The sequence below is a fragment of the Eucalyptus grandis genome, chromosome 1 (assembly GCF_016545825.1).
Source record: "Eucalyptus grandis isolate ANBG69807.140 chromosome 1, ASM1654582v1, whole genome shotgun sequence".
NCBI classification, from domain to species: Eukaryota; Viridiplantae; Streptophyta; class Magnoliopsida; order Myrtales; family Myrtaceae; genus Eucalyptus; species Eucalyptus grandis.
The window spans coordinates 20,543,414-20,557,287 of record NC_052612.1 but is presented as its reverse complement, the minus strand read 5'-3'; the positions used below and the strand labels follow the sequence as shown (position 1 = coordinate 20,557,287).

The 13,874-nt window shown below is 40.3% G+C and overlaps 1 protein-coding gene across 2 annotated transcripts; it reads right to left on the bottom strand.

Moving 5' to 3' along the window:
- Positions 1 to 39: 39 nt before the first annotated feature.
- On the bottom strand, positions 40 to 4,704 carry LOC104420700 (auxin transporter-like protein 4). Of its 2 annotated transcripts, none has more exons than XM_010032519.3 (9): positions 4,090 to 4,704; positions 3,585 to 3,822; positions 3,296 to 3,481; positions 3,086 to 3,198; positions 2,782 to 2,965; positions 2,569 to 2,666; positions 1,778 to 1,985; positions 1,176 to 1,433; positions 40 to 632 (listed from the first exon to the last, which is right to left on the bottom strand). In XM_010032519.3, the coding sequence occupies exons 2-9, from the start codon at positions 3,783 to 3,785 to the stop codon at positions 414 to 416; spliced, it is 1,467 nt and encodes a 488-aa protein (XP_010030821.2). In that variant the 5' UTR covers positions 3,786 to 3,822; positions 4,090 to 4,704; the 3' UTR covers positions 40 to 413. The 2 variants fall into 2 exon arrangements, with proteins under 2 accessions (XP_010030821.2, XP_010030875.2); XM_010032573.3 differs by having other exon boundaries at positions 3,585 to 3,817.
- Positions 4,705 to 13,874: the final 9,170 nt, after the last annotated feature.

Sequence of the window (13,874 nt, the reverse complement as noted above, 5' to 3'; positions counted from 1 at the left end):
AAAGCAAGAAGGGAATATTAAAAACTGAAATCGAAATCGAAATTGGAATTGGAATTGGAATTTTTAAAGAAAAAAGCTCAAGCTAGGCATTACATATATTGATTTTATAGCCTATGCTTTAATAGCAAGGGAATCTTCACACACTATATATTAGTATCACCAACTAAATTTTCTAACGAAAAGGGGGAAAATAAAAACTATAAAGCAAAAAAAAAAATTGCAGGGGGGGGGGGCAAAAGAAGGAAATTCCAGCACACATCACATGGAGGGGAAGGGGAATCATTGCCCAGTGCCCACTATCCCCATGTATATGTTACATGATCTACTTGGACAAAATAGGAAAGATTTGGTTGTCTTGAAAATGGCGGAAAATCGGGGGCTTGATGCATGACGGCAAAGCCGAGAGCCGTGGCTCAATGGTGTGGCGCAGCGGTGGCAGGCGGCGGCGGCGGCTTGCATTGGTAGCACTTGGCGAAGAGACCGAACGTGTCGACTTGCCTGACGAAGTTGGTCATGCTGGCCCAGCCGCCGAACCCAAAGCCCACAACCAAGACCCATCCCACCACGAAGGCGTTGATCACGTACATGGCCGTCCAGCTTGGTAAGAACGACGGCGGCTTCTCCGCGGCATTCTGCAAATCAATCAATCGAGAAGACGAATCAATATCAAAGATCTTAAAATTTAGTCAAAGTTTGGATCCTTTGCTTCACTTAGGATGCCACCAGCCGCTCTTGATGCTAATCATTGAAAGGGGGAATTTCTAAAGTCCAAAGTATGGGTGAAAATTTATTTGACTATTTAACAATTATGGTTGATTCTGCTAGGGTTTTCTCACATGAGATGAGACATTGGGTCAACTCAGACAGCTCACGCGAGACATAGTACAACAGTCCAATTGCTCCATATAACTAATCGAAAGGGACATGCCCATCCATGTCTTCTCATCTGGCCAAGATCTTGCCAAATCTAATCTCTTAAATGCCCTCCCTCCCTCTCTCTCTCTCTCTCTGATGTAATTTCACTCACTCCAACATTAACCCTCCAACACTAATTTTTCTTTAGTTCACATGAAGCTAACACATCGTACGGAACATAAATTAATGACAAACACATGGAAATTTCACTTCCAACGGTAACGGTCGGTTGATCGGGGTAATTTAGAATTAGAGTGTACCTGACGGGCGGAGGCCTTTCGGTAGGTCAGCATGTGGGCGAGGGAGGGGATGATGTAGACCGTGAAGCTGACGAGGAGGGCGCCAACGGCGGAGTTGATGGGGCCAAAGAAGGGGAAGATGATGGCCAAGAACCAGATGGGGATCACCACCGGCAGCCTTGCCAGCGCCCTCATGCACATGCTCTTCGTGTCGTGCATCCCGATCACCTTCTCCCACACGAAGTACAGCGGCGTGCACGCGAACCCGAACGTTATGAACTGCGAATTGCAATTTTATTTTTTTTCACAGGACGTGAGATGACCGAGACCGAACAATCAATCACGAATCATGAGACTATGACGCACTTTCGGCACTTAAAACTTGATTAGTAGTTCGCAATCACTCAGTCTACGGAAATACACCTCAGATATCTGTGCATTTTAGGTGACATGTCATGATCTCAAACGGATGAATTCAATGACATTGACTTCTCTATAATGAGAAATAGTAACCATAAAAATGACCCTTTTGGTGTGTATCTTGTAACATATAGAGACAATAGTACATAATTGCCTTAACGATGGCCGGAAAAAAAAGGAGGTGGTCGGCGGCAACACGATACCTGATGAATGAGCATCAAGATGACGGCAGCATCACGGAATCCATTCTTGGGGAGGAGGGAGAAGGCGTTGGAGTGATTGAGGAGCTCGTCGCCGAAGGCCCAGTACACGGCGGCGGCCGACGGGAGCGTCAGGGTGAAGACATACAGCGTGGCCATCAAGTAGATGTACTTAAACTTTTGGGGCTTCCACATTGCATGCATGATCTCCTGATCAAAAGAAAGAAAGAAAAAAACTTAAAAAAAAAAAAAAAAAAAAAAAAAACACAGGAAGATTTCACCCAAAACTAAAAAGAAAAAATACTACCATTTTTTCTAAAAATGGAAACGCTACATAAATTTGAATATATAACATATTTTCCTGCGTTTTTTGTTATGTTCAATTAGGCTAGTTGAATTGTTCAAAAAACAAAAATTAGACTAGTTGAAGCCTTGTAGCCTAAGGACACGAGGAAGTACGAGAGGACTGAACATGGAAAACGCTTTTTCGCTGTAGTCTTTTACAGGCGAGAAAAAAAGGATTTTATAAATTTCTCTGCTTTTTTCCAGCTTAGAAAAGGGTGTGAAAAAGGCGCAGTTTTTTTTTTGCATGATTTCGGCCAGTGTCTCGGACTCCGAGTTCGCCGGCAAAAGCAGCGAATGGAAGCTGGGAAGCTGCGCTTTTGTTGAACTTCGAATCGGATCCGATCCGATCGTTCGAGAAAAACACGTCAAATTCCACTAATTTTCTATGCAAGAAAACGTGAAGAATAAAGGGTCGAGAACGGCGGAAAATGCGGAATGAAAGAGCGTACACCGTCACGGCGTGGCCGCCGAATGTATAGAGGATGTTGGTGGCTCCGGTGAAGTACAGCACCAGCTTGTTCGGCCCCGTGTGCGTCACCCCCTCCGCCTGCCATCGATTCAATCGCCACGGAATCTCTTTTAGCAACTCTTTTTGTCGTTGTGTTTGATTCGATCTCATGAGTAAAAACGAGGAAGGAATCCGGGGGCCGGCGGGGTGTTACCTGGCCGTGGACGAGGGCGGCGATGGCCATGTACCAGGCGGTGTAGGTGGTCATGCCGAGGCCGAGGAAGGACCAAATCCGGTAGTTGTGGAAGGAGGGGATGAACACCGTCGTCGCGCAGCAGGCGCCGAAGATGTAGGTCCAGGTCCGCTTGTCCAGGTGGTCGTTGATGTAGTATATGTTGCTGCGGGCGAACACGAATGCATCATGATCAGTACAGAACCTTCTCTCGTGCGCATTGATCTCGCGCGTTCGTGAAAAATGGAGACATGGGTGATTTTCTGTCTACTGATTTGATGCGTACCTTGCGCAAGCGATGAGCTGAATGACAGAACCGAAGAGGAGGAAAGTGCAGTTGAAGGCGAGCCCCACGGCTTTCCAGTACGGCCCGAGCAACCCGTCCAGCACTTCGAACCACTGCAATCGATCGATCGATTCGCTTTATTATTATCTCGTCTCTTTTCGTCTATGGAGGCTAAGTTGAAGAGGAGGAGGAGAAGGAAGAAGAGGGGACCTGAATGACGTGGTTCTTGAAGCTGACGTTCTCTTTCTCCTTCCTGGTACGGTACTCAATGTAGAGGACACTGATGAGGTACGCGGTCCAGCTTCCCAAGAGGCCGTAGAAGATCTGGAAGATGATCCCCGACGTCATCCCCAGCTGCGAGAACGAGTACGGCAGCGTCAACAGCACTTGCGCCACCTGAAACGAAACCAATCGAGAAGAGGGGGGAAGCCTATGAGATTCTGGGTCAGAACGAGTCGAGCGAAAGACGGGGGGTGCGTTCTCGATTTTTGATGTTTACTTGATTGGAGGCGCAGCTGAACCAGGCGTCCCAGGCGGAGCCGCCGTGCCAGAGGAAGCTCTTGACGCTGAACGCGGAGGAGCTCTCGTCCGCCCCGCCATCCTCCAGCGCCCTGTCGTGGCCGTCCTTGGCGAGGTTGAGCTCTGCCTCGGTCGCGTTGGCGACGATGGCTTCCGATTCTGCTTGCTTCTGACCCAACATTTCCTTCGTTTCGCACGCTCCTACGTCTCTGTCTGTCCTGCGCGAGCACGAGCACGAGCATGAGGTCTCCAGCAGAAATGATTACACATACACATATATATAAAAAAAAAAAAAAAATAAAAAAAAAAAAAAAAGGAGGACGCTCGTTCAGACAAGTGACCAAAAAACAAAAGAGAAAAACAGCGAAACCCAAGAAAAATGCCTACTGAAAGAACCCAGCTTTTCCAAGACCCCAACCCCCAAAGATCCGAAACCCATCCCCCGTCGCAATCTCTTCGAACCAGAACCATCCAAAAATCCTCACCTCGTCTCCGAAACGTCACCTTCTTGACCTGCGGGCAAAAGGGTCTGCCGCGTTTCCCAAGGGCCACTCGCTCGACTCACTCACTGATGACTCTGTTTCTCCCTCTTCCCTCGACCTGCGCTGGGGCTTTAAGAAGAAAGGAAGGAAGAAAGAAGGAAAGCGAAGAGCAGACGGAGGGGCAGTGCTGCTGCAGAGCAGAGGCGGAGGAGGGGCTTAAATGGTCGAAATAATTGAAGACAGAGAGAGGGGGTGGGAAAAGGACGCAAGGATCTGCTGCCCTCGGTGGCGCTGGTGGGAAGGGGAGGGAAAGAAAGCTCCCGACTTTCGTATTAATGCGCCACCCAATTCGCCTCCGCCAAAAGCAGCCCCCCCAAAGACGGCGGGCTCTGAGAAGTACTCGCCCTCAAAAGCAGCGAAAATCTGGGGCGTTTCAGGTCGGAATTCAATGGTCGTCGCAGCAGTTCAGGGGAAGGAAAAGCGCGCACAGACCCTCCTCCCACTCAAGCCCTTTTTTTTATACACGCAACTCAGCTCAGCTCAGCTCAGCACAGCAACAACGTGAAAATGCAGAGAGAGACAGTGGGGAGCCTTTAAGGAGGACTGAGCTAAAGAAGGGTGCCTCCGATTCCCCCATTTTTATAGCGTTTTAAAACTGCTTTCAACGGTTCAAGACCAGATCTTTAATCCCGGGTTTCTCTAATAATAATTATAATCAATTAAAAATAATCACTTCGACTGAACTGGATATTTCTGGTTCCTGTCATCGCCACATGATCAATCATGCTGCAGTTTTCGCAATAATCCGAAGGGGGCCCCCCTCTTTTTTTCCTCCGCCGTTGGATCGCGGCGAAGGAGAAAAAAATCCCAACCGTTCGACCGATCCCGGGAAAAAAACGTTCTGATCTTGTATTTTATTATTCGAGTAATTTGTATGTGTTAATGGCTGACAGGGGGTGTGATTTGAGCAGCGGTTGAAACGCAGGTCAGATCCAAATCTCAGTCAAAAATTCCAGGAATTGGCATTTTTCCAATTAATTCCTAATTTTTTTTATATTCTTCTAATTGCCCTTTTTTATTATTTAATATTGAGGTTCTGAGTTCACCGAGGATTCATCAACTTCCCCCCCCCGGGTCTCCCCCACCACTAATGGAGAATCGCCACCATTAACTAACCTCGACTGCGTAAAATTACAATGCCGAGAGGTTTGTTCCAGGAACATTTATTGAGAGGTCCATAAATTATATTTTGGAATAAAATTTATAAAAAAATGTCCTGTGGGTATTTGTAAAGATAAGTCATTTCAAGTGAATTTGCACTTTTTGGTACCTTTTTTTTTTCTCGCATTATGTGTGATGCACTCTTTAGAAATCGAATCATCTTCCTGTTAAGCATACTTAGCAGGTGTACCGGGATCTCGTTAATAAGACCGAAAGAGAAAACGAGATTTAATAGTGAGTGCTTGGAGACAATTGTTGAACATCCAAATATAAGAAATTTTGTCATTTCAAAGCATCGCTTTTTCTTGGGTTATATAAAATCAACATGTTGGAAATTAAATTATTTTTTCATTAGATGTGGATAACAAGTGTCCTGATGGCACTCATTAGAGGAACCCTTTTTATAAAATGTATTATCAACATCTTAAAAATAGAAACTCTCATTATAAATTACACTTTCTATGTGATATGGGTGACTTTTAGATGTTTTTTCTTTTTGGATATTCTTGATGTCTCGACTTATGCTATTACTATTTTTAGTTGCCTTGATTAGTACTCTAAGGAAACTCGGTAACGAATCTAATACAGAATATGCAATTCTTGAGCTAAATCATGCAAAATTTATATATTCTTAAAGTAGGAATATATTCAATTCTCTACATTATTAAATATATACATGATCGACATTGGATGGATCATAAACGTTTGCTCGAGTAAATTCTCTCCAATACACATTTTCGCCATCAATCGATGAGTGTGTACATTAATTTTCACGTCAAGGGATCTAGTAACAACACACGATTATGCATTTTTTTTTAAATGGAGAAAAGATAAATGATAAGTTTATGGTTGTCTTCTCATGATACGCCTCTTCTAAGCAATGTATGAAACCACATACGTTGATTATTGGGAGTGAGGAAATTGTGACATTAAAGTTTGGTAAGCTCCAATTTTCTTATCGATAAAGGATTTTGTTTACAAGTATCCTATGAAAAGTAATTTCAATTGGAAAAAAAAAAAAAGCACTGACCATTCTTGTGATATAATGAATCAAATGCTCCAAAAATTGAAATTGCTTCAAATCAAATAGATTTTTAATAAGTATCCTGAGGGCACTCTAAGGCCCTGTTTGGTTGGGCATTTAGAAAGCCCTTTGGGACTCTAAAGTCCCTTGGCAAAATACAAAGATGTTTGGTTCGTTTTTTGGCGACTTTGGTCAAATACAATTGCATCTCCAAGTGGCTCTAAGGGCCTTTAGTCCAATGCAGCTTCGGAGGTATTTTGGGAAATTGCATCTTCGAAATGTAAGTCCTGATACTGTTCATCTTCTCCAAAACCACCGCACACCACCAGAAGAAGCTGATTTGAGGTTGACGAACGCCGACCAAGGGGTCGCGCACGCCGGCGATCGCCGCCTAAGGGTCACCCAACCCCAGCGACCATTGCCGTGACCCAAGCGACTGTCGCCGAGATCACGCTGCTAGATCCGGCCATCCGGCGGTCCGTGACTTCAAAAAAAATATACATATAAAAAAAAAAATAAATATATATATATAAATGTATTTTTTTTTGTATTTTTTAGTTTAATAAAAGTCTTTTACATATGCAAATTTTACCAAACGATATTTTGGCAAATGCAATCCTCAAAAACCGAACCAAATAGACCTTAAATTAGACACTTTTATGAAAAATACTTTCTTAAAATCAACCAAAGAAAAAAAAAAGAAGAATAGAAAAAACAGAAGGGAGCGTGAGTTGCACGCGCCTCAGAAGCGCGTCGCCATTGTGAAATCTAAATAGCGGGCCGCCCTATTGAACCAATCGCAGGAGGCCCAATTAAGAAACGGTCGATTCTCTCTCTCTCTCTCTCACCTTTTTTTCCCACTTCTATCGCCGGAAAGGAAAAGGGAGTGGAAACTAATAATGGGGAAACTAATAAAGTGGAAAAGAGGGATAGCGATAGAAAACGCTTCGCTTCAAAAAAAAAGAAGAGTTTGAAAAACTAATAAAATAAAAATGATTAATGGGTTTGTTTCATGGAAAACAAATTATTTGAAGAATATATATTTTTTAAATTAATCGCTTATATTTCTTGAAATAATTAGTTAATGGAACCGTTTTAAATATTTTATAGATTATGAAAATACTTATGATCGTTCATTTTTGTAAGCGATATGAACGATCCATTTTAGAAAAATATCTTTTAGGTCATTCGTTTTTTGGGAAACAAACTGAGTCTAAGTTCATTGCTCATATAGAAGCATTCTTATCCATTTGTTGTTGGATGAGTGACATGTGTTTTGAGATTGCAATTTTTCATTCGTCGATTGTCCAACGTTGAATGTATAATCTATTCTATAGACTTGACTGTGAATTTAATAAAAAGATATTCCAAAAATAAAAGAAGATGGGGCCAACATTTGGGCGTTCCAATTTCATTAATCCTAGTTGGCCAAGGGAAAGAGCTCATCAATTCTTTATGTCTGTTCACCATTAAGAACTTGCACGCCATCATTATTGACTAGAAGTAGAATTGTTCCTTTTTCTAGAAGTATGGTAAAACAGCACATTAGTATAGGGAAGCCCTGATTGCTTGTTAGGTCATGTTAATAATTATAACTGCAAGAACATTATTAAAAATGTAGCAAGCAGGGAATAATTTGGTTTTTAGCATATTCATTACGTATCATGAGAGGTATCAATGCTTTTTTATTTTTTGGGTATCAATGCTTTGAGATTAATCACTTAAACAAACATTATTGAGAATCATTCTCTTGGTAAACTCCTCCTTTATTAGGTGAAGCAAAAGGGATATACTCAACCTAATGTCAACTATTTTTGACCTGCTGGCTCCCAGCCGAACAAAGTTTGAGATTAATTAAGGAAAAAAAAAGAGACAGACAAGTTTCGAACTTACCAAAGATTTGAAGCACCGGTTTCACCGTTCACAAACGCCAACATAATCACTACTAAATTTCGTATTTAAAAGAATGAAAATTTCTCTATGGTTCTAATCTTTGCCAAAAAGAAAAAAAAAAAAACTGGGGCCTGTTTTGGAAACTGACTCGTCGGAAAGTGATCACCGTTTTATGTATAATTGATGCTTTGAAAAATAAATAAATAAAAATCCCTCCGTATGTGTGCTTTGCAAGATTTATGGCTCATGAAAAGCCGAGTTTTACCACATATGGTCATTCAGTAAAAATATTAAGGGCCTCTTGAATGAGTGCCCTAAGGTAATTATGCAGTTCAGGTGGGACAAATGGATAGATATCGTCGTTTTCCTTAAAAGCACGTAAAAAAAGTCGGTGTTACTATAGTGGAATCATAAAATGATGTTACTATGATTTTTTACATTAATTGTGTTACAGATAAGAAAATATTATGTGATATAATAGGACTATTTGAATTACAAGATTTTTAAAGGGAATTTAAATCAAATAACATTATTTGTTCTTAAGCCGTGCCATCTGACGAGAAATCACGAGGATATTAGATTTATTTATGTAAATATGAAATAGAATAATTATTTTTTTAGGCACATATAGGATTCTTGACATGTTAAATCATTAATTGGATAGAGAGGGGACATAAAATAAGTTCATAATTGATGTATTTTTATCAAAATAAAATACATCATATGTTTAGTAAGTTTATAATTATTTTCACCGCAAAAGAATGAGTATTTTTTCCCTAAGTTCAACCAACATGTGGGATTTTTTTAATTAAAATCATGAATGCATGCATACTTTATGTAAAGATACGAGTGATTTACTAATACTTGTTAAGCATACTATATAAGAAATTTTTTAACCCAACCTTTCTAGCAACGGTTTTCACACAAAGTACGTTCAATCTATCTTTAAAATCTGTAAGATCATCTCAATTTTCTGCCAAAAGAATGTTCACCTAAATACATATTTTGTATTTTTTTATAAATTAAAATATCAAATTTAGGTTCAACAAAATTACTTTTTTTTTTCATAATTCAGTTGTGTGAATGCATATTCCAGCTACTTGGAATATGTTAACCCCATTAACCCGTTAAGCCCATATGCCTTTGGTTCTTTGACCAAGAGCAATTTGCACAAATTTAATAAGATTTGAGTATGTGACCCGGTTCTTGAATGGGAAATTCTCCGACGTCCCAATTAATGATAGTGACCTAAAGGAGTTAAAATATAGATATTTTAGTTTGTTAGAATATTTAATTAAGTGGCTTTTTTGCCATCCCAACCCAACACTATACAAATTGAGCACTTGACTTCTACTATTGAAAGAGACCGAGGAAACGAGCTCACCAAATTCAAAGTTTTGGTCACGGGTGGTGTGAAGTAATTATGGCTCAAATAAAACATTTGTTAGTATATATAAGATATGTACGACAACACTCAAAGTGGATTGTTACCATTGGTCATCCCTTCCTAGCCTTTTTATATATGCAAAAAACCTACAGTTAAATTTTGGAAAAAGACTTCTTTTAAAAAATTATAAATTCGTACAATTGACCTCATGCACTTTGACCCCGTGCTTAGGCTAAGGACTCGTGAGTTCAGCCCCAAATCCTCGGTGCCTATGTCCTAGACCTCAATGGCCAAGGCTAGGAACCTGGTGCCTAGCCTTAAAATCCCCTTACTAGAACAGGATTGAGAGTTTATATTTGAAACTTTTATTCAATGTGTGCTTCATAATTTTTCCGAAACAAGCATTGAAAAGTGACTACCATACTATTTGCAAAATAGAGACAAACATAAAAAACCGAAATTATTTTCCTTAAAAGTAAGTTCTTAAAAAAAAAAAAAAAAAAAAAACAAAGCGAAACTTCCTTCTTTTTTTTTTTTTTTTTTTGTCCTTTGTCATTTGACTCCAATCTCCAAAGGGAGAAAGAAAAAAAGGGGCCGTGGCGCCGATGGTCAAAATTTGGCACGGCGCTCACCTAAAACGCAAGCGCCTTTTTGACTTACCGCGACGACTCGAGCCAAGCCGAAAGAGACAACGGGGGCCGTCCGCCGCCGAGCCGAGCCGAGCCCCAGCGCGAGCGGCTCCCCTAGCCCCCGCACGCTCGAAAAGCGCCGAAAGAAAAGAGAAAAGGAAGACACGCGCGCACGATGGGAAAAGCTCATCATCTTCTTCTTCCCCCCAAGCGAGCATCCCACGCCGTTGGTGCGATGATCGCCCTCCAGATCTGACGGCTTTGATTAGGTCCGCCACCCAAGCGTCGCCCGGTGGGGCCCTCACCTCCCCTCCACTCCCCCCAATTATAATAAAAATGATTTCTCTCTTTTTCCCTTTCTTTTCCTTTTTTTGGCCTTGTTTTTCCATTCCTTTCTCTCCTTTTTTTTTTCCTTATTCTTTTTCCACTCCTTTCCCTTTCACATCCATCACCCCCGTGCGTCATACAATATAGCCCAAGAAAAAGAAAAAATGAGAGAAATTAAAACTGGGATTTTGTTCTCTAGCCATCTTCTAGAATTATCATATTTAATGCAATCCAATGAAAAAATGTTTTATTTAAGTCCTAATTTTTATATTCAAGACTTAGACGGTTGATTTCTAGTCTTATGTATAAAGTGGCTTGCATTGACCGTGTGTCATACGATAGCCCAAAAAAAATTGAGAGAAATTAAAACATGGATTTTATTTTCCAGCCATCTCCTAGTATCATATACAATGCAATCCAATGACAAAAATATTTTATTAAAGTCCTTACTTTTATAGTCGGGAATTAGACAGTCGATTCTAGTCTTTGGTATAAGGTAGCTTGTACAGATACACTATAAAATGAGCGAGTGTAATTCGGTCAAATTTTAGGCATCTAATTTGATTATACAACTTAAAAGTAAAAGCTCAATCGAATCTACTTGCTCGGACCACAAAATTTCATGGAACACTTTCTATTTAATGACTGCAATTTTGTGATCTGCGGGGAAAGAAATAAGGAGAGGGAGAGCGAGGTCTTGAATTATAATTCCATGGAATTGTGATAAAAATTCTTTTGCATTGGCAAAAAGTGCAAAAAACAAATGAATTAAAGTAATGTGGCATTATCCCATTGAATTCTCCCTCAGAAATAGCATGATTGAAAAAGTTAAAGTTAGGGCCACGCAAGGAGAAAAAAAAAGGCCAGAAATCCGCCGCCGACATCCATTGCACTTCAAATTAAAGCCAAAGTTTGAAAGAAAAATTAAAGACAAGTGAAAGTTCCACCTCGTGACATGCATGGAATATAATGTACGTCCGATGAGACCTAGGTGGACTTCATTTTCACATCACAGTCAAAAAACAACGAACCGATTGCTCCCACTCAAATCTAGTGGTGGTGGCGGCGGCAGTGGCGGTAGCCACCGTGACGGGGCGGCGAAGGTGATGGAGCCACCGTGGTCAGAGGCCAAAATTATTAAAAAAAAGAAAAAGAAAAAGCAAGGAAGGAGGAAAAAGCATCTAGAAAGGAAAGACATGTTACTCGTGCACCTCGCAAAACCCTCGCCTTGGCCCCGTGCAAACGGGATTTGTCGGCTCCACACGCGCGCACAAACTTTCCATTCCCACTTCTATTTCTTCTTCACTTTAGAATTCGTCAAAATAAAACGAAAAAGTAGAGGAAGAAAAGAATAAAACTTATTGAAATTGCCATGAGGATAATTATCATCATAGCCTTATGTCGGAAATCACCATATTGAGGCCAGCACTACCCACTTTTTTGTCTCCACGAAAGCCAATCGGCTCGACAAAAGGGTTTTTACCAAAAGGAGTGTCAGCATAAATTACGAGAAAAATTACCAATTCAAACCGAAATCTAATCACGTGTTTTGTTGTGAAAATCTAAATATAACTCTTTTGGATAATCTTCACCTAAAAATGTTTGGTCATTGCTGGCAGTCCTATTCGACAAACTTTAAGGAGTTTTCAAGTTATCTATTCTTATATGCCTTCTCAGATTTTTCAGATTTCATAATTTTAGATGGAACAAATCCGTAATATATGCGTGATTATCGCTGGGAGTCCTACTTGACAAATTTTAAGGATTTTTTAAGTTGTCTATTTGTGTAAGGCTTCTTATAGCTTTTAGATTTCATAATTTTACACGGAACGAATACGTGATATCTTTCTTAACTTTGTTTCTGGATAAATCCCCCTAAATAAAAATCTTTCGAGAGAGGAAAAAGGGGCGAAAAGAAGGTATCTTTTTTACCAACCTTAGACGATCCTTTTGTGGGGGGAAGTGACTAGACACTTTGACTATCAATAGAGGGGGTGAAGAGAGCCGTTCGGATTTTGTCAAACCACATGAAGAATAAAGAAAAGAAAGAAAAGATCATGTTTTGCTATGCTCTCTCTTTTCTTTCTAGGGTAAAGTTAGTGGGAGAAGTAATGATTAGTGAATGGATTTCGACGCCACTTAGCTCCATTTCACACCTCGTCACGAGGACCAAGCTTTGGGAATATGTTCCCATTACGTGCTTCCCCTCACATGGATCTCGACCCCCTACTTGTTTGCCGATTCCATGCATGTGAAATTGGGAAAAAAAGGGAATTTTCTAAGGAAGATGACCTAGTTTTCAAGACCCTTTTGGATTTCCAATTTGAGGACCATCGATTGGGAAAATAAATACAAATTTGCGTGCCCTCTTTCGAGCACGAGCTTCACTTGCACACATAGATAATCGAATAAGAAAAAAATTGCATTTTCACACTATGGGTTTTCTCGTGAAGCATGTTTAGTAACTTCTCTCTCCAAGATTGAATCGGGTAGAAAGGTCGGAGAGTTTAAGGAACGTTAAGGGAATAACGTTTCTTTAGTTATGTACTGGCCAGTACAAAGGCGACGAAATCTTTCTTGTCAAATTCCTCTTTTTCCACGAAGAAAAAGAAATAAAATTCATTTTGGCATCGTCCCTTCTTTTGGACTTTGCCTAGAGTAGGAGGTCAAAAGTCTACGCGAGGTCATTATATTGTATGTATTATCACTCTTTAGTCGCTAATCAATGACCTTATAACGAGCAAAGAAGCAAAGCAAAGTGTAGCTGAACTCTCAAGCAAGCCTTTTTGTATCTCTCAGAGGTTGACCCGAGGTAGAGCCACGTAGCCTCTAATTTAGATGCGGTTCCACGTAAAGAAGACCAAATAATGATGTAGTAAGTAACAAGTATTATTCAATGTCCAAATGCGTGCTGCAAGTCCTAATTATGGGTAACGGTAAAATTGGATTTAATCATTTTTCTTTAGAAAAGGGCCACCAAAAACCCTGAACTATGTTCAACTTGATACATTTATGTTAAACTTTTTCTTGTGATATCCAAAACCCCTAACTTATATCTGTATGACACATTTATTCTACGATAGAACTTCATTGTATGATATTCCATAAAAAAAAGATGTCATTTTTATTTCATTTAAGTCAACTAGGTGCCATGTCGACACCGCTCGCCTTCCATTGTCCATACAGATAGATTTTTAATAGTGCTCATTGATGGAATTTCGATAGAGGTAAATATATCACATGGATACAAATTTGAAAGTTGTGGTGTTACAAAAAAATAGTTTAAAGTAAATATGTCAAATTGATA

Coding starts and splice junctions, on each gene's coding strand:
- LOC104420700 (XM_010032519.3), bottom strand. CDS start 3,785: ATGTTGGGTCAGAAGCAAGCAGAATCGGAAGCCATCGTCGCCAACGCG. Junction 2,966..3,085: donor CAGCTCATCGCTTGCGCAAG/GTACGCATCAAA, acceptor GTTCGCCCGCAG/CAACATATACTACATCAACG. Junction 633..1,175: donor GAAAGGCCTCCGCCCGTCAG/GTACACTCTAAT, acceptor ATTGATTTGCAG/AATGCCGCGGAGAAGCCGCC.